This window comes from Sus scrofa, chromosome 2 (genome assembly GCF_054392235.1).
Source record: "Sus scrofa isolate SSC_HxYL_T2T_F1_AM1 chromosome 2, Sscrofa_HxYL_maternal_Yorkshire_Landrace_v2.0, whole genome shotgun sequence".
NCBI classification, from domain to species: Eukaryota; Metazoa; Chordata; class Mammalia; order Artiodactyla; family Suidae; genus Sus; species Sus scrofa.
Genome location: NC_139384.1, coordinates 148,874,707 through 148,899,269, shown reverse-complemented (window position 1 = coordinate 148,899,269; position 24,563 = coordinate 148,874,707). Strand labels below are relative to the sequence as shown.

The following is a 24,563-nucleotide window of genomic DNA, read 5'->3' as shown; positions in this document are numbered from 1 at the left end:
CGGGCTACGAGCACATCACAAATGTCATCTTTCAGGAATTATTCTGCTCTACAGCAGGTACTAGTTCTAGCTACATATTACCTGGTTGGCAGGCAAGGCACAGCTTACTCCAAGTTACCAGAAAAAAAAAAAAAATTCTCTACTTCTAACTACATTCTGTTGGGATTATTATTTTACCATATTACTAAAATTTCACATATAATATTATACATGTATCTATATGCAATTTTAAGCATGGAATTAGTGAAAAAACAAGTATAACCAGTATGAATCTGCTTCACGATGCTCAGAGATGGGCGATCCCGCATCTTAACTGCTGCTTGGTATAGATGAAACTCTGGCATTGAGAGTGCCTGAGCGGTTCATATCCTGGCTATGTGACCTTGGACAAGTTATTAGCCTCTCTAGGCCTCGATTTCTTCACTGGGAAAAAAAAAAAAGTTAAAAATTTTATCTATGTCATAAGATTATTGTGAAGATTAAATTAATACATGAAAATCACTTAGAAAAATGTCTGATATATCATTAACGCTCAATAAATGTTGGCTCTTAATCATTTTGAACTTTTCTAAACCAATATGAAATCTGGCCCAGTGTCTCCTACCCAGGTTGCCAGGAAATCTGCCTCATTCAGTCCAGGGCAGTCTCCTCTGTGTCACACCACAGTCCTAAAGACTCGCCTATTTACCCAAAGGGGGCCCCTGGCCTATGCTCTGCTCCCTGTGCACACCAGACCCTCTAACACACACTGATCACCAACATGTGCCCAAGCTGTGGCTCCAGCTTATTTACTCAGCTGTTTGTTTTTTGCGCACTGAGCACTGTATCCCAGATACTATAGCAGGTGCTGGGAGTACAAAAATAAAAACAAATCAGAAAAGAATCCCTTCCCTCATGGAGCTTCCAGTGAAGCAAGATCTCCAGGTCAGACTAGTACCAGAACTTCCACTGAACTTCCATAAAAAAGTCCTTTACAACTGGTCAACTACCACCCCCCTCCCCCAACCCAGCACTCTGAAATTACTATTTTGGGGTCCTTCAACCTCCAAAGCAGAGAGTTCAAGTGGAATCTGATGTCTACACCCCAGAGAAAACTTCCAAAGCCCATTCCCCTCTCCTGGTCTCAGGAAGCGACTCTCCCCTTCACTGGCCTTTATCCCCAAGAAAGGGTCTTCAAAACTATTCCTAAACCCCCCAGAAACTGTGAATTTCCTCCTGAGCCAGGACCACCTAGCTCATCAGAGCCATCCTGGCCACCTCCTCAGGAGTTAGAAGGAAAAACACCACTCGTTGTTTTGTGATGAGTGTTTAGCCAAGGACACAAGACATGCTCATCTCCCAGGCAGGTTACTCAGACACCCAGCAATGCAGAGGGGCTCGGGGGGAAGGCATTTGTAGTTCGGCAGGCAGTAGGCAGCACCTGGGCTACAGGGCCGTCAGAGGGAAGGAAGACACAGAACAGACTTGTAGGTCTGCCAAGCAAAAAAGACCTTGCTTTTGACTTTTCAAAAATTTTTATTTGGAAATAGATTCAAACTTACAGAAACACTGCACAAGTAAGAACAACTCAGAGAAGATAAATATACCTTTCACCCAGATCCCTATTTATAACCTTTTCCCCACTTGCTCTCTCTCCTTCTCTCTTGAGAAAAGAGATTTTTGAGAAAGCCATTGCAGCAGAGTTTAGGAGCCAGGCTTCAGACGGTCAGGAGGCTGCACGGAAGATCAAGAACACAGGTGAAAGCCAGCTGTGATCAGGAGGGAGGCATCCTCCTCAGAGAAGGGAAAGGACCACAGGATGAGCAACAAGGCAGAGGAGAGGTGAGGACGGAGAGGGAGCTCCTGCCCAACAGCTCAGTGTGGCCTGAGACTGAGGCAGAGGGCATGAGAATGATGGTGGATTCTGTAACCTCTCCACCCCCATCGCCCCAGCAGCAAAGAGGGGACATTATCTAGCTAGAAAGAATGGACTCTGCTAATAACTGAGCCTCCTTCAGCTGGACAAGAGGCCAGCTTAGAAAAGCATCACACTTCTTCCCATGTCTATCAGACTTTTGCTAACCTGGTTCTTCCCTACATCACACCCCTCCTCTCTGGGCACTGTGATCCAGCCCACTGGCCTCCTCATTCTCCCTGAAACACACCAAGGCCCTCCTTGACCATCCTGTCCAAAACAGAGCGCTCTCCTCTGTGTACCACTCAGTCCCTCCCTGTCCTTTTAACCAGGTCACCGGGCTTTCCCTCTAGGTCGTCAGAGCTCAGGGGCAGAGTCTTTATTATACGTTCGACGTTACAGTGACTAGAAGCTCTTCTGGTCAGGAAAAGATGTAAGAGGTATTCTGCATCACTCCAGATGGCTTCGTAAATTAAATTAAACCCACAACTGGCCCAGGAACTTTCCCCATCATAATTACATTATTGATCATTAACATTTAAAGAGGTTGCAAAATGAATCCTGGACAGAGCAATAAATTATCCTCGTCTACTGGGCTGGTTCCATGAATCTGGCTGCCCCTGGAGCTTTCTGAGCCTGTCTGGCGATGTCATTTAAGCGATGTTGTTCTGCCCTTTGGTAAACGGGGGCGGGAGTGGGGGCAGGTGCATGTGCACATACAGTCTACACCACAGGCATCTGGCCTAGACATCCAACAATGACAGTCTATTACACCCTAACTCCCCAGACACTGTGCTTTTCCAGGGCACGTTTGGTCTCTATCTCAGCATGATGCAAGACCCCTTGAGGGGCTCCCATCTCCTCCCGTTCACCCTGAGATACCTGCACCTGTCCTGATCCCCAGGCTTTAAGGCATCCTTAATAACAAGGACGACTACCACTTATTAAGTGCTTAATCTGTCCCCTTCGACATGCCCAGTGTTTTGAGTGTACTCATTCAGTGTACTGTCAACACTGTCATCCCCTTCTACAGCTGAACAGGTTCAGCTCAGAGGCAAAGTTGAGATTTAAATCAAGATCTAACTCCCTTGCCCAAACTCTTCACAGCTACTTCTCCTCAGCATGCCCTTCCTGGCTCTGTCAGTGTATGGTTATAGCCTTCCTGGCTCAGTTCAAGAACCTCTCCTCCACGAGGCCTTTCCTCACGTCCCTCCACCTCCCCTCTTGGCCTGGGTGCCTCTTCTCTGCTGTTGCATGGCATCCAGGGCTAACCCATGTCATATAACTGACTGAGCTACAATGAAACTGCCTGTTTACCTGTCTGTCTCCCCGACTAGACTTTGAAGGTCATGAGAACAATACTGAGAGGCATTATTTCCAACCTTTGTGCTCCTGGCATCTGGTTCAGTAGGTATTTTCTGGAGGGGTGGATGAATGGATGGATGGATGGATGGAAGAACAGATATAAATTTATGTATACAGAGATGTAACCTTAAATATATCACAATTACTTATGAAACTCAGTTTCCACTTCTACAGAATATGAACATGCTGAAAGGGAGATCTGCCATAGGATGATTAGAAAAAAAAAGCATTCAGGGAGTTCCCATCGTGGCTCAGCAGAGATGAATCTGACTAGCACCCATGAGGATGCAGGTTTGATCTCTGGCCTTGCTCAGTGGGTTGAGGATCTGGTGTTGCTGTGGGCTGTGGTGTAGGTTGCAGAAATGGCTCAGATCCTGTGTTGCTGTGGCGTTGGTGTAGGCCAGAAGCTACAGCCCTGGGGACCTCCATGTGCTGTGGGTGTGGCCCTAGGAAGACCAAAAAAAAAAAAAAAAAACAGCAAAGTATGACCCAAATTAAAACTCAACCAATTTTCTGTATATATCATGGCTTGGGAGCTGATCCCTGAATGACAAAGAGGACTACTGCCTCTTCAAATACCAAAGAAAAGTGTTGAGGGACTTTGGTGCCTTGGTTACCGAATATGCGCATCTTTCATGTGACATCTAAGAACACAGAGGCAGCAGTCACCTGCACGACCAGAATGTGCCCTCACCAGAAATAAATGCTACATGTGTCCCAGTGGTTGGGGTGTATGAACTTCCACCTTTCCCAGAGAACTGAAAAGAGCAACTGAGGATGTCCAGACCGGAAGTCTTGGGTGACAGCAGGTCCCTCTACCACCAAGAGAAAAGAAAGCAAGTCCCTCTACCACCAAGAGAAAAGAAAGCAAGTCCATCCACCACCAAAAGAAAAGAAAGCAGGTCCATCCACCACCAAGAGAAAAGAAAGCAAGTCCATCCACCACCAAGAGAAAAGAAAGCAGGTCCACCCACCACCAAGAGAAAAGACAGCAAACCTATACAATTGGATTGTGATCATTGTACAACTACAAATGTAATAAATTCACTGAGTAATAAAAAAAATTTTTTTAAAGAAAAGAAAAGAAAACAAAGCCACACTTACTCATGATCTAACCTAGGTATGTGCCAGGCTCTCTGTCTACGTACCAATGCCCTTTAAAGTATCAGAGGGTAGAAATGACCAGTAGGACGGAGGGACTAGGAGACACCCTTTAAAAGTTCGCTGTGCGCTGGATGGGAAAAATGACGATGTTGTTGGGGAGGGGTGCTCATAACAGACACATCCTGTTGTTTGCAGAAGGTCCAGAACCACTCAAAAAAGAACTGAACACGGTCTGCGTGAAGTTTAACTTTGTTGGTCAAGTCAGTGCTAGGAGATGGAAGAGCATGAAATAAGGTTAATGTTTAAGGGAAGTCCGAGAGAAAATTTCCTAGAAGTGAGGAGAAGTCTGGCCAAGCAAGGCATGAGCATGAGGGATGAACGGGGGTTCTGAGTTAAGCAAATGCTGGTCCCCTCTGCGAGGACCACCCCCCTGGCCTCCCCACAAGCCAAAATGAGCTGTGTCTAGGACGCCAAGAGCACCAGATCAGGATTTAACACCTCTCTCCATCCAGCTTTCAAGAGTCCAACTCACGTAGCCAAACAGCAGTAAATCTAAGTAGGACAAGTCATCCTCCAATTAGGATCCTCAGAAACAGAATCATGCAGGTCAAAACATGAGGAGAAACTGAGGAACAACAGAAGGCATTACTTCACCCGCGGCATCACTTCCAAAGACTCTGGTGGGGTGCGGCTCTCTAGAAAAGATAAGCATCAGAAGAGACAGCCATCTGGGGGCAAAGAGATGGAGACAGGCAGGATGGAGAGCCAGTGGCCATCTCTGCTGAGAAAGGAGATGCCCCACAAGCCAAGCAGGCATCCAAGGTCCTGAGGAATCAGCACCCACCACCACATGGGAGCCCACCAGCCCAGGAGCAGAACTACCAGAGAAAGTCAAGCCCTCAGAGCAGAAGGAGCAGAGGGATAGGACACTCTAGAGGCATGGACCAGCCAGCAGGCTTCAACACAAGCAGAACAAGAGAGTACCCAGAGCAAGGCTACAGAGACCCTGCAGCACTTGTGCCTGTGCACTAGACTAGCTACCAAGGGATAGTTCAAAAAACATTTACTGACAGGTCAACTGACTTGTGTAGGGTGCTTGAAACAAGCAAAAACCACATAGGAGGAGGCAAACACTTAAAAAAAAAAAAAAAAGAAAGAAAGAAAGAAAGAAAGAAAGAAAGAAAGAAAGAAAGAAAGAAAGAAAGAAAGAAAGAAAGAAAGAAAGAAAAAAAAAAGCCCTGCCATCTAGCCTGAAAGGGCTCCAAATCATCAAAATGTGGGAATGACAAGCTTCCCAAAGACACAGACCGTAACCACCTTGCTCACGGCTGTGTCCTCCAAGCGGGAAGGTGCTTGGTGCACAGTTATCAACTAGCATTGACTATCTGGTGATGGATGCATGCCGGCCTATGAAAGGGGCCAGGTCTGCACTCACCGACTGCCAAGACCCGGGACATCTGGGTCACAAACACGCTGTTTCTAATTCGTGAACCAATTGTTATGCTGTTATTTCAGCATTTATTTCTCGTGTCAAAATACTGGTAATGCTATTTCTATAAGGTAATACTATTTCTATAATACTAATTCTATAAGACTTGAGAATTCAAAACGTTAAAGTTAAAAAAGTGACACAAAATCCTAAGCTTGTTTCAAAGATAAACTTGTATATACAAATAAAAGCATCAAGTAAAAATAAAATATGGGTAAAATGTATGCTATCCATACATAAGCAAATTTATAGGAGAGAAATTAATTCGTTTTATTTTAAAATAATTACATAAAACATGCAGTGTGATTTGAAAAAGTAAAGTATATCAAATACATCACTGCTGCGTTATAATGCATATTTCTCTGCAAGAGAAACTTGGAAAATTTGGAATCATAAAAGAGAGGTATAGGTAAACTCCAGATAGCTCCCTCTGACTCGTTGTTCATCTGCAACTGACCTAACATTTTATTCAATAAATGGAGAAAATCTTCTGGAAAAATGTATGACTCCCCCACCCCCAATCAGTTACCACTAGCTCCAAAAACCTAAGACTATGATTTTTATATTGGTTGTCACCTGCGTTTTACATTTCAAGAAAGAATTTCTAGTCTATCTTTGTCTCCTTTTGTTTAATTAAATATAAATGTTGATTTCCTATATCAGTTTCAATAACTTTGGATGTATATTCTCCTAGTTGATAAAGTCTTTGAACTAGAGTTAGACTTTTTCTTGCGAGAAAAACATTGCTTTTATTCATAATCAAATTTCTTTCTCTACTTAAGAACCATAAAAAATGTACAGATGAATATCTGTGAAAACACTTTTGATTGATTAAAATTTTAATGCATGACATAACTCTTTGGACAAGGCTTAAGATATAAATAATTTATATTTCTGACTTTCATGACAAACAGCATTGTGGCCCTTGAAAATTGATCCATAAACCAAAAACTGGAACTGCATTTTCTGAGCCCTTGAAACCTCGAGTTAGTCATGCTTATGCTCATTTTATAGATGAAGAAACTGAGGCCTGAAATGTTAAGCCCCCTGCCCCTCACTAGTCGGTGGTAAAGCCAAGACGGGCACCCAGAGCCTGTGCATGTTTTACGGCCCCATGAATCACTGCACCTAAGAGACAGTAGTTATGGATCCAATTTGGGAATACCGTCTAGTCAGATCTCAGGCTCAGAGAATTTTCTGAAACTACACCTCTTCCTAGTACAAGGTCAGTATCAGTTGGGACTTGGCGGGAAGTCAGGGATCCTAAATAGATCCTTCAGCAAAGCAGGGATTTGGCTGGAGTCTGTACTTTTCAGGGCTGAGAATCTGGGCTCAGGTGGCCTCCACGTTAACCTGGTTCCTGGCACGGCGGTGAGCAGGCAATTGAGCCACTGCTGAATCAACTGCTGCTACAATCTGTGTGCAGGAGAGAGGGCCTAGCATTTCATCTTTAGCATGATGACTCATTCCTTTTAGGAAGATGAAGTTGTCGAGGAAACTGACTTTGAGCTCTTTCCCTAGCACATTCCTGATTTTTATCTCCACTGGGACTCAGCTGGCCCACAGGCAACTTGGATCACGAGAGCCCCTGGCCTGTGTGGGCTTGGAGAAATCATTATGGTTCCTCTTGCTTTGACATGTCTGCCTGATTCAAAAATCTACCTTGCGGAAATACAGGTTAAGAGTTCAAAACATTATCTTTGGCTTCAAGTACAGCCCCTGTTACAATCACACAAGTTGCTTAATTTCTATGCATCTCATGCTTCCATATTTAAAATAGGGAAATAACAATATCAATTTCAGTGAATTGATGAGGTTTAAAATATAGTTACTGTTAACCACAAAGCCTGACACATAAGAGAAAATCAATAAACATTAGCTATTCCTTATAATGACAATAATAATTACTATTATTATTAAGTAAATATTTTCTAGATCAATGGCAGTTTGAAGTGGTAATGGCATACACAGAAATTCAACAGTCCTCATCCAATCCAAAAGAGAATCCTCAAGCCCTATTTTAGCCCCCCATTTCCATCATCTCCTGCAAAAAAAGAGCCAAGTTTAGTATTTTCAATTGTTATTATAGTACAATGTTCTGTCAATTTCTGATGTACGGCAAAGTGACCCGGTTCAATGCGCGCACACGCACGCACGCACACACACACACACACTTTTTCTCACATTATCCCCCATCTTGTTACAAACAAAAGTCCAGGACCAGACGGCTTTACAGGCATATTCTACCAAACGTATAAAGAAGAACTTTACCCATCCTTCTTAAACTTTTCCAAAGGGCTGAAGAAGAAGGAATAATCCCAAGACATTCTAAAAAGTCACCATCACCCAAATACCAAAAACCAGACAAAGATACTACCAAAAAAGAAAATTACAGGCCTAGTTTATTTTTTATCATCTCTCCCTGTCTGCCCTCTAGTAAAGATGTGAAGACAGTTAAGTGTTTATCGGACCCTGCGCAAGAGAGGATGATTTATTTAGAAATCATTCTGGCATGATGAGTCACAGAGAAGATGATGGAGCAAATCTTAGAGGCTTCAGAAGAGCATAATTTATTACTCAAGAGATGTTTAACGAGCACCTACTATGTGCACAACATAAGGCTGCACACTCTTGGGGATACAAAGATAGCTGGTTTCCACAAAGAGCTTAAAAACAGCAGAAGAGTTCAGATGTAAACACGATAATAGAGCTATTCACAACCTGACCGTGACCATGACTGTCAAGTGAGTACGCCAGATAACAAGACCCAGAAGAGTCCAAGATATCTCAGGGGACTAAGGGACTTGGTAGGACTTGAAAGAGAAAGTTGGATGGTGAAAGCTGATTAGGAACTGAACCAGAAGGGAGCAAGATGGAGCTTCCGTGAAACAGGTGTGGGGCGGGGGACTATACAGACCACGTCTGGGACCAGCATATAGAGCAGCTTAGCTGGAGGGGATGACTCAGGAGCAGGAAGAGTTGAAGGTAATCCAAGAAGGTTTTCTAGAAGCTGCTTCCCTTTCTCCTTTGGTTTCAGGCTAGGGCATAGCCCTAAGGGGGTGCAGTGAGTCCCTGCCCAGGTTATGAAGAGTGGCCTCTCTGTGACACTGTGAAAGAGCAGAATCCGTCATCTGCAGCCAGCGAGATGCTCACTCTGAGTCCACAGTGGGACTCTGGCTGTGACAACATAGCCACACTGGAAGCCAAGTCACATCAGCACCCTCTGGGCTCAATGCTGTGGAAGGACTCCTGGAGGGCACTGGACAATAACAGTCAACATTCACCTCCAAGAGGGCCAGCCAAGGTCCACTGCCAGTGCACCTGCACCCAGGAACTGGCTCACCCACAGCTCTGAGAGAAGCCCAGAAGCATTTGTCTGGGTGGTCCCTGCACCCCAAAGACTGGATCACTGGCTGGTTCATCAGAAAATCCTTTCCTGGCAAGAGAGATGCTAATGAGTCACAGGTACAGTCCTCAGAGCCTATTGATATAGAAAATTCAAGGTTTGGTCAATTTGAGCTGGAAGAGTTTTCCATGTCCTGATCTCCCTGGAAAACAGGAAGAGAGTTATCTTTGGGAACAACAAGTAAGCTGCTTGACTGAACAGATGCTATCGAATCTCTGTGGGAGCGAAGAGCCTTCAGAAGTGCCCACCTCCTCTTGCTGTCCTCGAGCCTTCCAGAGTGGCTCAGTGGGCAGCTGCCTGAAGGCCATGCCCCTCAGCTGTGTCAATAACTAAAAACATGCCTGGGCTGCTGGGCTAGCAGGTGCACAAGTGGGAGAGGAGGCATCAAGTGAGACCTGTCTGCACAGGCATCCACATGAAATCTCCCAGCAATGATGGGAGTGTTTCAAACACCCAGGTGGTCAGCAAATGGACAATGTTGAAGGTGGTGCTGCGAAAAGGCGAGGAGAGAAAGACAGTGCAGAGGCAACACGTATGAAACAAAGGTCCCAAACTCTGTGTGGGCTGAGTTCCAATCTGTCTGGCTCCTTGGCTCAGTTCTTGGGCACCCGTTCCACATGACAGTACGAGTTTTTTTCCTGGTAAGATCTTTAAACTCAAAGCTCAGCTGCCTTTGGGAATGAAAAAAAGTTGTTGTTGCCGTCATCATTGTTTTCCAATCTCCTGGCACTGCTACAGTGAGAGGAAGTTCAGTGAAAACATGAATTCGGTCACTTGTCTGTTCATCATGTCCCCTGGAGAGCAGGCAAACTTTCAGCCTCTTGTACCCACGGGTCTCTTCCAGATGTGGTGACATGGCCAGAAGTGCTGGAACTCGGCCACACCCACAGGCACCACGGAAGGAAGGCTACTCTGGCCAAGTAGGTGGTACCAGGTTTGCAGTATGAACACTGAGAACTTGTAGCTGCACCACTCATCCATTCAGACAACGCTGCCTGAGTACCCGGGCACTGAGCAGCACACTGAGGACCGTAAGAGCCTTCTGGGAAGGGTTTTTCCTCCAGCGGATGATTATACAGGCATATAACTCTGATTAAAGAGAGACACTGCTAATTACTTGAGAGGAGAGAAAGAGATTCAAACCTGAATGAGTAGGGTTCTGTCATGGAAGAGACAGTTACTAAACTGGATAAAACTCCGACATGTGGAGATGAGAAGGAAAGCATTTCAGGTAGCAGAGATACCTTGGCAGAGGCTCAGAGTCGGTCTAGCACGGGACAGGCTCTGAGGACAGCTTTACTGGAGTTTGGCGAGAGACCAGGGGTGGGAAGGAAAAGAGCAGAAGTTGGACCAGCAGCTGGAAGTCAGGTTTTAGACTCTTCTACTTTCTCCTCCTCCGTTCTGCTCTTTCCCTTCCTTCCAACCCCCTTTATGTGCTTCCCTTCCCCCCAGTGAAAATCCCACCCATCTGTGCCTTCCTCCTTCCAGCCATCCCAACGGCAAATGTGGGATGAGCACAGACCTACAGGAAGTCAGAGAGCACCTCTCCTCCCCAGGAGGATGCAGCCCACTCTGCCACGGGTTGAAAGGAGACACCCAGAACTCAGATTGCAAAACAGCGTGTGCATCTCTGTGGCACATGGGAAATCTGTAGGCTCCAGAGAGACCCTCCTGCTTTGCAGAGAGAACACGCCAGGGACCTGACCCAGGACGCAGGCGATTTCGGTTGGGAGAGGTGGTGTAAGAAAGTGGTTAAGAACGTCCACCTTGGGGTCAGGTGTGACGTCAGTCATGGTCCTGTCGGCTTTCTACCAGGCCTAACATTAAATGAGAAGATGTTCATGTGCTCAGCACAGGCCCTGATCCATGAGTGCTCAACAGTGTTTGCTTTTTACTGCTGTACTTACGACAGAGAACTGAGACCAGGAAGGGCTGGCCCAAGCCAACCCAATCAAGAGAATTCCAGAGGGAACGTACACGTACACGTAAAAAGACCTCTGGCTTTGGCATCAGGCAGACCTACGCCGGGACCCTGACCGCCCCATTCTCTAGCTGTGGGCTGTGAACACCTTGAACTGTTCCAGCCTCAGCTTCCTCAAGTGCCAGATGGGGATGATAACATATCCTCACTTGTATATGAAGATGGAAATAATACATCCATTTTTGGAGGGTTTACAGTGAAAATTACAGATAATGTCACCAAATTTCTCAAACACTCAAGCTGTGACTTTAAAACATTTTACATAGTGCCCACATTTAGAGGCTCCTTGAAAAAGGTATGACTTTTGGGGTCCCCACCCAAAGCTCTAAGCCCCACAGCTTTCTCTTCCCACTCTCCACCACCATCTACCCAGAGCCATCGTGAATTGGGGTGGCCCCTTGGGAGCTGCATGGCTAAACAAACAGCCTCAGTGAGCATGGTGACAGTGTTGTTTCCATATGAGTAGGCCCCCTTGATTTAAGATTTAGTAAAACAATGGCAATTTTTACTGTCTTTGTTATTGTAATCAAGCATACTAAATTCTTCAGAAATGTTTAACTCTAAGAACACCATGGCCATTCAACACTCTCTGCTCATTGATAAATTCAACTAAGGACAGAGCACAGAGAATTATTTGAAGCCCTGGAGAGGTAGCACAAGGGTGAGCTGGAATAGCAGCAGCAGTAATGCCAATGTCTGCCTTAAATCCTTAACACCAGACCAGGTACTGAGCAGCCAACACACAAGTTCAGAGAAGTAAAGTTGCTTGCCCAAGGTCACACACCTGGGATTTGCACCTGGATGGTCCAGCCTCGGCGCATGTGCATGTAACCACTCTGCTAACCGCTTGCACAGAGAAGAACAGTCGGAAGGTTATCGATGTAGGCAAAGCGACTCGCTGTGCCAAGGATGTGCAGCTCTCAGCAGCGGGTCTCACAGGGAGGGGGCAGCAGGAGAAAGCACACTGATGGGACCATCATCCAGTGTTCATTCATCTGGGGAGGGCCGACTCCGGAGCTGGCGGGGTGTTACGGCTAAGCCTCATTCCACTCCCAGAGTCACAGAGCTAAGAGCCCCGCGAGCGGACGAGGACTACAACCTGTGCTTCCAGTGCAGGGCTCGGTGCCTGGTCAGAGGGGGGCACTGAGGAAACGGTGGTTAAACGAATGAAAGAACAAATCAACAAACTAGTCAACCACAGGCATTTCTATGTCTCTGCTTCCCTCCTCAACGTCCACGACTTGAGAGCTTTGCCAAGACAAAACGGCAGGCAAGACCACTGGCACCTCTGAAGCCCAGCCTACGAGATGCTCCGAATAGGAAAGGGCACCAGAGAATTATTCTAATTCAGGATGACTGCCCACACTAAGAAAATCCACCTGAGAACTGGTACAGTGTCTGTCTCTTTCTGCCTATCTGGACAGTTTGGGGGGGCGGGTTCCCATTAGGAAAAGCTGGCGATGAGCTTCATGGAAAATCCTGGCCATGGTCGCAGCAGCTTTGGATAGTTTATCTACATAAAATAAGGTCATTTTCTCCATCAGCACTGGATTTCACGCATTTTTTCCCAGCTAAGTTACTCTTCAGCTTATCAAATCAAGCACTGCCACATCTCATTATTGTGTAAACGAGGCCTATGGTCAGAGAGGGAAATCTGTGCTTCAGGGATACGGAAATCACACAGCCTCAGAGCCTCTGAGCTCCGATGCAGCCCTCCTCCCCTCCTGCCGCAAAGGGCAACATACAGGATTGAAGAGGTTTTACGGTGGAGGAGAGCAGGGCTGTTAAGGAGAGAGAAGTACTGCTGCAGGTTCCTCACTGACGGGGCGCTCCAGAGAGGAAGGGAGGGTCAGCGTGCAGGTCGTCAGACGTGAGGGTGACCCTAACTGTCCTCGCAGAAACCAGTCCATCGTCGGCCAACTGCCCGGAAAAACCAAGCTGCACTGTCACTGGAGGATGAGGAGGGAGGGACTGGGGACTCGCCCACCTGTCACCCACCTGTTAGGCAGTATGAACCTTTCCGAAGGCCCCGGCCCTTCAAGAAACTCTGCTGAAACAACGTGGAGGTCAGAATAACGGTACAGGAGGGTGGAGAAGTTCCACAGGGAGCGGCGAGGAGGGCAGAGAAACAAGAAGAAGAGGGAGAAGTAAAAATGGGGAACGAAAGAAGGGTCCCAGGCTTATTTTCATTTATCAAATGCTCATACAACACTTACTATTCACCAGGTACTGTCCTGAACACTTTATAAACACTCACTCACTTAATTCTCATTCTTAGCCTCCTTTTACAGAAAAAGCGTGGAAAGAGTCAATGACCTAAGAGCACAGGGCCTGCGTATGGCAGCGCCAGGACTTAAGCAGCCTTGCGCCAGTCCACACACGTAAACACCCCCCATCAGGAGAGTCGCAGTCTGATGTCATGTGAATACATGGCCCCAAAGCCCAGGAAACAGCCCTCAACAGTTAGTTAAGGAAGGTTGATGGCTCTTTAACAACAATCTATTTGTAAAATACCAGATACTTCCTGTGAATGGATAACAAAGCAGGGGAAAGAGTGAAAGAGAAAATTTCCTTTGAGCTATAAAAGAAACACAGCAGCTCATGGATCAAGTAAAAGCAATGTAAGAATGAAGATTTGGCCAATATTCCCCAAAGGTCTCATATGCCAGCATTATAGTCTCATTAGGTCACCAGGGGCTGGGAGAAACAGGAAGTTTGGGTGAGATTTTCACAGAAAACTAGCCTTAGGTACAAATGTTGTTACACTAAATATGAAGGCTGGTCAAACATGTCACCAGAATAACCGGCTTGAGAGGGAGTCAAGAACCAGCAGCCACATGAACGCTGGTCCCTCCTGACCCTCAGGTCCTGCTTCCCAGCCTCCTTTTCCCTTAGAGGGAACTCTACCTCACAGCTCCCTCCTGGCTCTCCTGGCGAAGGAACGTCTTGGCACCCCACCCCAACCCGCTTCTCTGGAAGAGTCCAGCCCACGTGTGGGTATGGTGTGATGCGTATTTTCCGGAGCGGCCGCTCAGCTCCACGAAGCCCACCTTAACAGAGCCTCAGCTCCAGGCCCTTCCTCTCTAGGAAGAGTGTGAATCACGTCGCTGGGAAAACGGAGGTGATCACACCAGCGCTTCCCTTAAAGCTCCTCATAAACGCTTCCCTACCGGGCTCTCAGTCCAGAGCGCCTCAGGGGCACGAAGGGCCTGGGCAAACCTCCTGGGGTGAGCCTTCCTTCCATCACTCCATCCTTTCCTGAGCCAGACGTTAAAGAACGAAGGCCCGAGACAACACGGATGGACAGAATGGAAATTCTAGTCTATCCAGCTGTGGGCTCTTCTGCCTCTGTGCCTCTCTGACCTTGCCTTTGAAAAGCCTTCCCCTGCTCCCTCCCCCAGGAGTTCTTCCTGCCTTTGTCCCCTGGCCTGTCCTCTGTTCCATTCCAGTTAGGGTGTTCTTTGAGTCTGGATGGTGGGCCTCCTGCTACTCTCATCTTCCTGGGGTCAAGAATGATGTTTCTCTGTTTCAAAAGCATAGTGGGAAAAAAAAATCCTTTGATGCACATTGAACCATATGTCATGAAGGTGACTTCAAAGACCTGCTCCAGATATAGAAAAGTACCCATATAAAGATAAATAATTTGGGCTTCAGCTATCAGCTGCTGTCAGCTTTATGGCAGACATTATATTACAAAGTTTGTCTACAAATAAATAGCTAGGTTGCTTTATTGTGGACGAAGAAATGCCGAAGTGGAAATTAATAAAGGAGGACAGAGGAAATTAATAATCAGAGGAGGACAGAGTCTTGAGAAAGAGCTCCTTAGTTCAGCTGGGACCGGTGTCCTCCCCTGAGGCAAGTAAAGGTGGGTCGGAATGGTTCCCACTGTGTCCTCTCTCACAATTTCTTCCCCCTCCTGCTCTGCTGCCTGATCTGTTGGGCCAATTTGTCTGCAGGAGGCAGCAGAAGCAGCATGGGTGGGTTCTCCCTAGACAAACACAAAGAGGCCAGTGGTGGGGACCAGGGCGGGAGTCCTTCCAGAGTAGCTACAGTGCCCAGAGCCCTAGGCTGAGCTTAGTGGTCTTTCTGCTACTTCACGGGCCTCAGTCTCACCTTCTAATCGGACTGTGAGTTTCCAAGAGCAGGGCTGTCTCAGTACCCAGAGGTGCTAACTGTTGAAAAATAAAACTGACTGCCCCCCACACTCACAAGGTGACCCACTATGGGACCATGGCATGCCCAGGCCCTGAGATGACTGCCCCCCACACCCACAAGGCGGCCCACTATGGGACCATGGCATGACTCTGAGAATTACTCAAAGACCTACAGGGCATTGTGCTGTTTGCTCCACTTTGTTGTGAGCAGAAAGAGCACAGGAAAGCCTGTTCCCTGATGGCCTGGGTTCCTACCCAAGTTGAGGAGAATCTGTTGCTCTTGTTCTTGAGGGAAAAACTGCAATGAATCCAATAAGCTACCTCCCTGCAAAAGTCTCATTTGTGGCTAATGACTGAGTGGCACTGTCACCAGGGGCTGCTGCAGGGCCAAACAGAGCTCTGAGCGCATCCTCACAAATCGCTTGGCTGCTACTGTGAGTTCCCAGAAACTCGAAATAAGATGTTGCCATCTGCATGGAGAATTTTTCCGAACAGCTCTATTTATATTGTTCCTATGATGAAGAGGGATGTTCTGCATTTCCCAGAAATTGTTGTATATGTCCTCTTACTACCCAAGGAGGCAAGGGGGGCAACCGGGACATTACGGTCCAGGAGAAAAGTCGGTCTCTCTGAAGAATGCCCCTTCTCTCTGTGCTGCTCCATGGGCCCCAGCTCCTCTGGCACACGGCTATCCCGACAGGGCCAAAGAGCAGGGCTGCCAAGAGCAAGTAATGGCTTCCCTTTGTCACAGGGAGGACATAAGCTAGGGAATGTAATCTTCTCAAGGGGAAACTTTATTCCCATAAATTTTACTTGCATGTTGCCTATCACCAGTTTCCACTGGTGAAGACTCAAAATCAATGAAACAAATGGCCAAGTAGCACTAAATATTTGCAGAAAAAGGATGTTTGGTTGCAGCAGCTCAAGTCAACTTGCTGAATTCAGCAGAAAAAGGAAGATGCTGTCTATGAATCGAGGGGTATTTCATGGGCTGGGTGCGCAGAGTGGAGGCTGGGCCTCAGAGAGGGTGGGACACTATCTGAGCCTTCCATACAACTTCATCCTTCTGTCTCTCTTTTTCTCTGGCTTGTTTGGCTACTTAGTCCACACAGCGGAAGACAGCTGCCCGGATATCCCAACATTACAGGTTCAACCCTCAGTGAATACACTGCCTCTCTCCACCACAGTCTCAAACAGCCAGCTGAGAAAACTAATGGACCCAGTGTAAGTCTGGGTTGCACCTCGAGAGAGGGAAAATCCGCAAAACAAAATGTCCACAAAAGGCCGGTCTTGCTGCCTGGCATTAGGACCAGGCAGCTCCAAGAGAGGGAGGTGGCAGTGAGGACCCAGCGCACGGGGGATGCAACGCGTCAGTGCTCCCACGTGTACAGAAAGCAGCACGAACTCGGGACAAGTCCCAGTGAAATCCCGGGGCGGGGGGAATCCTGGAGTTTTAATACGTCCTCTGGAAACACTGCAAGAACTGTTTCTTAGACAGCACAGGAAAAGCGAGAGGAACCTTCTTTCTATAATGTCTTGTTTAGTCCTGCAAGACAATGTGACAGGCTCTGCTTTGCAGATGACAATACTGAGGCTCGGAGAGGTTAAGCAGTTGTCTCAAGGCCACCTGGCTAGTAAATGGTAGAGTAAAATTCAAACCTGGGTGGGACTCAAAACCCCATTCATGGTGCCCATCCATTCCAACACGTCAAAACCCACATGAACTCTGCCCAGAGATAAGTCGCCTTGGAGTAGAGACCAACACTGACCCCGAAGGTGGCTGCAGTTTTCTGTGCCTGAGACTTCTCAGGCCCTCCGTGTGCCACGTTCTGAGGCAGCCAGTCCTGAGAGGGGCCAGTTGTGCAGCCACAGCACAAAGACCCCCAGCACACCCAAGTCCGAAGGGCCCAGCAGGTACCTGACGTAGCTGCTCCTGATCTAACACCCAGGCTGGCCCCCCACCCCCCGACCCCCGGGAAAACACGTTAGACTCAAGCTAATCGCAGTTCATATGCTATTCAAGTGCTACCGATGCCATTTTCCTGTTTGCGTTTTGTTTTTGTTTTTGTTTTGTTTTTACAGTTCGTTGCTCATCCTAACTGTCAGCAGCAATTGCTTACCATGTGGTATGAAAATCTCTCAGGCTTACGTCAACAGTCTATCGCTGTGAAATTCCTGGCTGTCTTTGGAGTCTCCCTAGGCCTCCCTTTTCTCGCCGTAGCCTATTGGATTGCTCCGTGCAGCAAGGTACAGACTGCTTAAGGTGCATGTCGTTGCGGTGACTTCTTCTCTCCACTTAGCATAACCTCAAGTCCGTCTTGTCCAAACATGCAGCTGATCATGTTCCACATTTCAAGCAAAGAGCCCTTGTATCTCAGCAGAAGTAGAAAACCATTTGAGAGGGGAAATGCTAAGATTTACTTTCTAAAATCATTTTCTTAAAAGACAGAGGAGTGATAAAATGGACGATTTCACGCACCTAAGGTATAATCTTGTCAATGACAGAACCGAGGCGGAATGAAAGCATGGCTCCTGCTCTAACTGTGCAGGTCCCGAACGGGGCCTCGGAACCCACAGTAGTAGGAATTATAATGATGATAACAGGAAGGGGCCGACATTTATTGAGTACTTTCTTTTTGCTAAGCCCTTTCCGTGGAATAGCTCACTTCACTCCTTCAATCACATTAAGATCCACTCACTTCACAAGTAACTTCAGAAAAGAGAAATAACTAGTAGCTGAGGGCCAAAGGCTTCTCATACGGGGGGCACTGCAGACCCATCTCAACATCTTCCTGGTTTCCTGGCTTCCTTGTCCGGGTTCTGGCCCCACATGAGCAACTAACTAGGTCACTGGAAGAATAAAAGACAAAGGGAATGAGCAGGAGAGCTTGAAAGGTGCAAAGCTGGGTTCTTTCCTCCCTAGAAGGGGGAATGTCTGCTGCCCACCTGTAAGGGGAGCAGAGCCTGTAGGTGCCCAGCTGCCACACCTCCTGCTCCATCCTCCCCACAGCCCAGCCTTCTGACCCAAAGCCACAGAATGTGCCAGCAGTCACTCCAGCTTCGACCAAGAGTTAGTGCCTATAAATCCAAACCATGAAGAAACTCTGAAATGTGTTTCATGGGTTAAGTGGTCATTAAAGTTTTCAAAACTGCATTTAATTTGTGATACATTAAAAAAAGGAATTAAGCTTAGGTCATCAACATTGAGTAGAAGAAATATGACTATAGGGAGATTAGTCCCACATGGAATTTGATCAGCTAATGCAGTTAATGAAAGTGTCATCAGTGAATGGATCCTCTTGTCAACTCCGTCAAGAGAAAACTCATGCCAGGACAAAAATGATGCCACCTAACCAGGCAGGCCATGAACTGAGTGCCTTAGAGTAGGAGGAGTGGCAGAGAAAGAAATCAGGACTCAGAATGGTATTAAAATTAAAAGCCCTCATACTGAACAGTTGTGGTGTTCAGTCTTACATACTGAGGATTTTGTTTCTAAGGCAGTCTACCATAACACAGATCTCTCAATCAGAACTCCCCAAATGATATATACGGTGGTGATGGCAATTTTTTCCATCTTTATCATAAGCTGGAAAAAGCACAGTGAGTGAAAAAAGACTAACCACGTTTAAAACTGGATTAGAGCTGGTCCCTGGTTTCAGGCACATGTTTTCATACTGGAATCATCTCATCTGCAAGTTACATGGCTGCCTTCAGCCAGAGCCCAGATGGAGGGGGGATGCTAGCCTCCACACCCTCTAAGCCCAAGCTCATTCTAGGACATCCAATATTAAAATAAGAGCCAAGCACTGCCAATCCTCACTTTTGCTGCAAAACCTTAAAGTGACAGCTGCCAGAGAACTGGGACTAGCCCACCCCAGCAAACTGGTTTCCCTCTGCCCTCCTGGGGAAATGTACCAAAAGAGAGTATATGCCAGCTGCTGACTCAATTTTTTAGACTTTCAGTAAGTCTGAGAAGAAAAATCTTGGTCAATATCATGCAAATGTGATTAAAAAAAAAAAAAAAGATGTGTGGAGATGGGAGGAACCCTGGACTTTCTGGGGACTCAGTAAATTCAAGAGACTGATGCCACTATGGACTACAGAATCAGACTTACAGTAGAATATTCTAGAAGAAATGATTGCAGGAAAGTTTGCCCCCATGGCTAGATCTTCCTCTCCTCTGTGCAGATACTTATCTGACTGGCATTTTATGCTCCTGGAATGTCCAGTAAGACAGGAAAAGAGCATTCGAGATGTAAACATGAGCTTGTCATTAAGCTGCTTGTGGTTTCTTTGCACTTTCTTGGCTCCAAGTCTGAGCTCCATGCAGTGGAGGCTGTGTCCATAGCAGAGTGACAAGCATTATTCCATGGCATGTGATAACTTCTGGTGACAATGCTCATTCCAAAGAAAGACTCCCTCATTCAAGAGCTTGTCAAACCTGCTCTTAGGCAGCCAAAGGCCAGATAAAAACAGTCAAGACATTTTTAGTCTTTTCTCTCACCATTTAGAAAGAAATCTTTTCAAGTTTGGCAGGGATATTACATTTCTGGAGATTACAGAGAAGGTGCAGCTTCTGCGTGAAGAAACCAGCCCTCTCTGAAGGCTCCTGATCCCCAGAATACAATGTCCTCTCCAGAAGAGTGGCACAGAGGCAGGGGGAGCTTTGCGAACAAGCTCGTGCCCCTCCACCCAAGGGGTCACCGCCTCTGTATCTGTCCAGTAATTGCATGGAAGAGCCAGTGTCATTCTAGCAATTCACATGCTAATGGTCTTACTGTACCTCCCTAATAGAAATTAAGCCCTGACTCTCTTTGATAAATGTATTCATAGGACCTCCCAGGGTGGCTCAGTGGTAATGAACATGACTAGTACCCATGACGACGCAGGCTTGATCCCTGCCCTCACACAGTGGGTTAAGGATCTGGCCTTACCACGAGCTGTGGTGTAGGTCACAGACACTGCTCGGATCCCGAGTTGCTGTGGCTGTGGTGTAGGCCGACAGCTACAGCTCTGATTTGACCCCGAGCCTGGGAACTTCCATATGCTGCAGGTGTGGCCCTAAAAAGACCAAAACAAAAAAAAAAGTATTCATAAAATGTCACTGCTAAACTTCATCAATCAGCTAATGTCCGTCAGTGTCTAGAAAATTTTGAGATTTCTGTTTCCAGCTTAATGGTGCCTTTACTTCCTAAGAGTTGCAGTCCTAATTTAGGGACTATTAGGGACGCCAAAATTACTTGATTAGCCTGCCAGAATGACCTCATCATTTCCTTCCCACTGATTTTCCAAAGCTGCCAATTATATCTTTACATAGTGTCTGAGGGTCCCTAGAAAAACAGCTGTATAAAGAGATTACAGGTGAAGAGTGTCCACAGCAGTTGAGCTTGCTAACACAGTGAGTGAAGAGGGCAGCCAAGTCACAGACAGGTACACACGGTGGTAACTCAGGTCTGGAGCAAGGGACAGATCTGTCAGCATCAACAAAGAGAAGAGTGAGTTTTTTTATCATTTCCCATCGGGTGAGGTGAGGTGGCCCGCGAGGGGACGCGGAGCTCTTGTCCACGCGGAGGCTCTCAGGCAGATCTTTCCCCGGAGAGCTCTTCATCCTCTATACGAGGGCGCCAAAGGGCTTTCAGGACTGATTGGGTGGTTTTCTATCCTTGGCTTTTCCATTCTAACTCCTCATTTAGACTGTTAAGCATCTGAGAGCTGAAAAAACAGCAATCGTCTTCAAGGGCAGGGGGGCTGGAGCAGAAGTCGGCATCGTGAAAGTCTGGAGGAACCACACAGGTTCTCATTACAAAAGTGCAAGAGGGGAACCTCTGCAGTCCAACTGTCCTTCTGTATGAGTCCCTGGACTCAGGCAGGGAGAGCTGGAAACAGCTTTAGACAGCGACCTGATGTCTGTGTACTATGAAACCTAATAGTCCTGACTGCCAATAATTCTTTCTTGAAGAGTAAAATGCTAGCCATTGCCTCCAACCCCTTCGGCCCCATTCCAAACAAAAGCATCTAGTGAGGAAGGCAGGAGTGACTGCAGCCTTTGAAGGTCCCAGCCTTATCGAGGCTGAAAGGCTTTGAAGCTAAGATCCTCAAACCATGTGGCCCAGGGCCAACAGAGAGGGGACAGTGCCTCCACAGGCCTCTGTGCCCTGCTCATCTGTCTCTAGCAGAGAGCTACTCCAGATTAAAGGAAGCCACCACGTGCAACTTTAAAACCATTGCCAAGGAGGGGAAATCTATGCCAAGAAAGAGAGCATTTTTAACTCTTTTGTTACAAAAGCATCTGTCATCAAATCCAGAGTCCATCACGTGTCATCCTGCTTGGAGAGGATTCAGAAGTGCTAAAAAGCTGATCACTTTCATACGTAGCCCAGTCTGAGCTCTGCAAAATGCTCCATTCCCTACCACAGTGTTTTGCCCGTTTCTGTTCCCGCTAGAAATCAGCAACTTTGAAGGGAAGACCAGCTCATAGCTTTTCTTATGTCCATCACCTTCACTGTCCACATCAATTTGCACAAAGATAGTACCCCCCCAAAGAGCTGGTAACATACACATATAAGGGCTCTGAATAGGTCTTCCTTGTGAGCCCTTTTCAAGAGTTCGTCGACTCTATTTTAAGTTTCCCCTTTAGGGGAATTGCCTGAGGTCCTCCAGTGCCACACCGAGTGTTTCCTCTGTACCAGGAACTGCTCTGCTTTGCACATAGTAAATAATTCACTCCCTACATCAACCCTGTGTAATAAGTACTATTTCACCTCCATCACCCAGATGAAGAAACTGAGAAACAAAGGGATTAAATGCCAGAAACTATGGAGCTGTGATTTTTAACCCTGGCTCCAGGGAGTACCCCTTGTGGTGCAGGGGAAACGACTCCGACTAGTATCCATGAGGATCCATGATCCCTGGTCATGTTTGGCGGATCAGGGATCCAGCATTGCCGTGAGCTGTGGTGTAGGTCACAGACACAGCTCAGATCCCGCGTTGCTGTGGCTGTGGTGCAGGCTGGCAGCTGTAGCTCCGATTCAACCCCTAACCTGGGAGCTTCCATGTGCCTCCAGTGTGGCCCTAGAAAGTAAAAATAAATAAATTAACTAATAAACCCTGGCTCCAGAGACCTGACCTCAGCCACTGCACCTTACACATGGACACAGCAGCCCTCCCCAGCCCCACCTCGGTTACGGTTACATCGGCAGCATTACAACCCTCAACGCTAAAGGTAAATAAACATCCTAGCTTCTGAGGAGCTGACCTTGGAATGAATTTGATTCAGATATTTAGCAGGACTTTTCTAGAAGGGAGGAGTCAGAACCACCACATGACTATCTCTCCTCCTTTCTTCTCCTTCCCTAGAAGCCCTACCTTTCCACAGCTCATGGCAACGCCGGATCCTTAACCCACTGAGCAAGGGCAGGGACCGAACCCGCAACCTCATGGTTCCTAGTCGGATTTGTTAACCACTGAGCCACGACGGGAACTCCTAGAAGCCCTACCTTTAAAATCCCACTACTACCTAGCACCTCTTCAGCCCCCAGGACCAAAGGTGGAAGCTTATGGTAACGTGAAAACACAACGATCAGAGACACCTAGTGAGCACTTCCCCCGCCCCAAAGAAAGAAGACTCCTAAGCCTTTGGTTAGGGATTTTGAAAACGAATGTTTTAGGGAGCATCTGAGGAATCTGCCATTAATTTAACCAGGATCTTTCAAAAATTTGAGAACCACTCCAGCCTTGCATGTTTCTTTCTAAAATGCTTGATCCCAAGTCTGCCTCCATGGAGATGTGAACAGCTTGTATACTAAGCCCTTGCTTGTGGCTACTGGTGGCTGGCTGGCTGGCCATGAGTGACAGGGATTTGATGAGGAAGACCTGGCAGTTCAGACTGGGGAGAGATGCTGGGAACCTTCTCTGCTCTACCGCTGTCATTCCCACCTTATTGGCATGTGGCCCCCAGGTCCCACTTAGGTGCTTACACGTGTGGGCTAAGCATGCCCAGTGGCGTGGAACACAGAGGTATGCCAACAAGTAAAAGCAGGTGCCCACCCAGAGGGCTCAAGGATGCCATCTCTTGGAGCTCAGGCAGGGGCGCTACTCGGTTACTCTCCTGTTCCCGTATTTCCCAGAGTAAGAGACCACTGAGCACTCAGGAAGCCTGCGGTGACCTGACTGAGGACGGTCAGCTTGGACATCCTGATATGTTCTCAGCTCATAAGGGCCAAGTCATGACAGAGCTGCTTTAGTCCCTGCTTCACACTCACCAGTTTTGCTCTTCAGGCGGCAGCAGGCCAAGGCCTGTATCTCCTGAAGCTCCACCATCTCTTTTTATACCTAGTGCTGTGACCTGACCCAGCTTTAATGATTTCCCAGCTAAGAGCTGCTGGTATAGATTCGTTGACTTTTTTCTTTTGCTTCACCTGGGAGCTTTGTGAGAGGAGGAAGTTTTCCCCAAGCATAACTGGCTTCAAAAAATTGAGACAAACAGGGACTGTCACCGAAAAAAAAAAAAAAAAGGACAAGGAAATCACTGAAATGATTTGCTCTCATCCGACCTCTATCAAAGTTTTACCAGTTAAAAAGATGCCTTCGAGCCGAAAGAAAAATAGGAAAAGTACATCAATTCTTAACCTCGCTTTTCTTCCAATGGCTTCAACCAAGCGGGACTGAGCCCAGGGTCACCTCCACATCACCACAGGGCCTTATCAGGGTTTTTCTTACGGTTTGCAATAAATACAGTAAGTTTCACAGATGCATCTTCTGCCAGAAGAGAACAACTTGAAAGAGAGAACAAAGAGAACATTAAATTCCTCAAAGCAGCTCTTGCGGGGAGCCCAGGGCCAGCATGCACCTGCATGCAAATTCCTGAAATCAGTGCCTCATCTACATGAGACGATGGAGAGGTGTCCCCATAGCCTCATCCAGTCGGTCAATGGAAGATGTCAGGTAGAGCCCGCTGATACATGTTGAGGAAGCTTAGCCATCACACCCTTAAGAGCTGTATCTGCCTACGTGTTCTCCATCTTTTTCGGACATTTCTAGGACCTACAGGGACATGCAAGATCTATATCCCTTACCCTCTCCTCAGCCTTCCCCTAGACATTCTCTATCTTTATTCGCCCCTCACCACTGCCTCAGCTCAGACACATGACAGGAAGCAATGCAAAGACTCT

The 24,563-nt window shown here is 47.1% G+C and overlaps 1 protein-coding gene across 1 annotated transcript in view; it reads left to right on the top strand.

The window, feature by feature from the left end:
• TRPC7 (transient receptor potential cation channel subfamily C member 7) overlaps window positions 1-24,563 on the top strand; it is a gene marked incomplete at its 5' end in the record, with an annotated part of 128,444 nt that overhangs the window by 54,479 nt on the left and 49,402 nt on the right. The window contains 1 exon segment of the mRNA NM_001145753.1: window positions 17,476-17,640. Within this exon segment, the coding sequence (NP_001139225.1) occupies window positions 17,476-17,640 (165 nt within the window).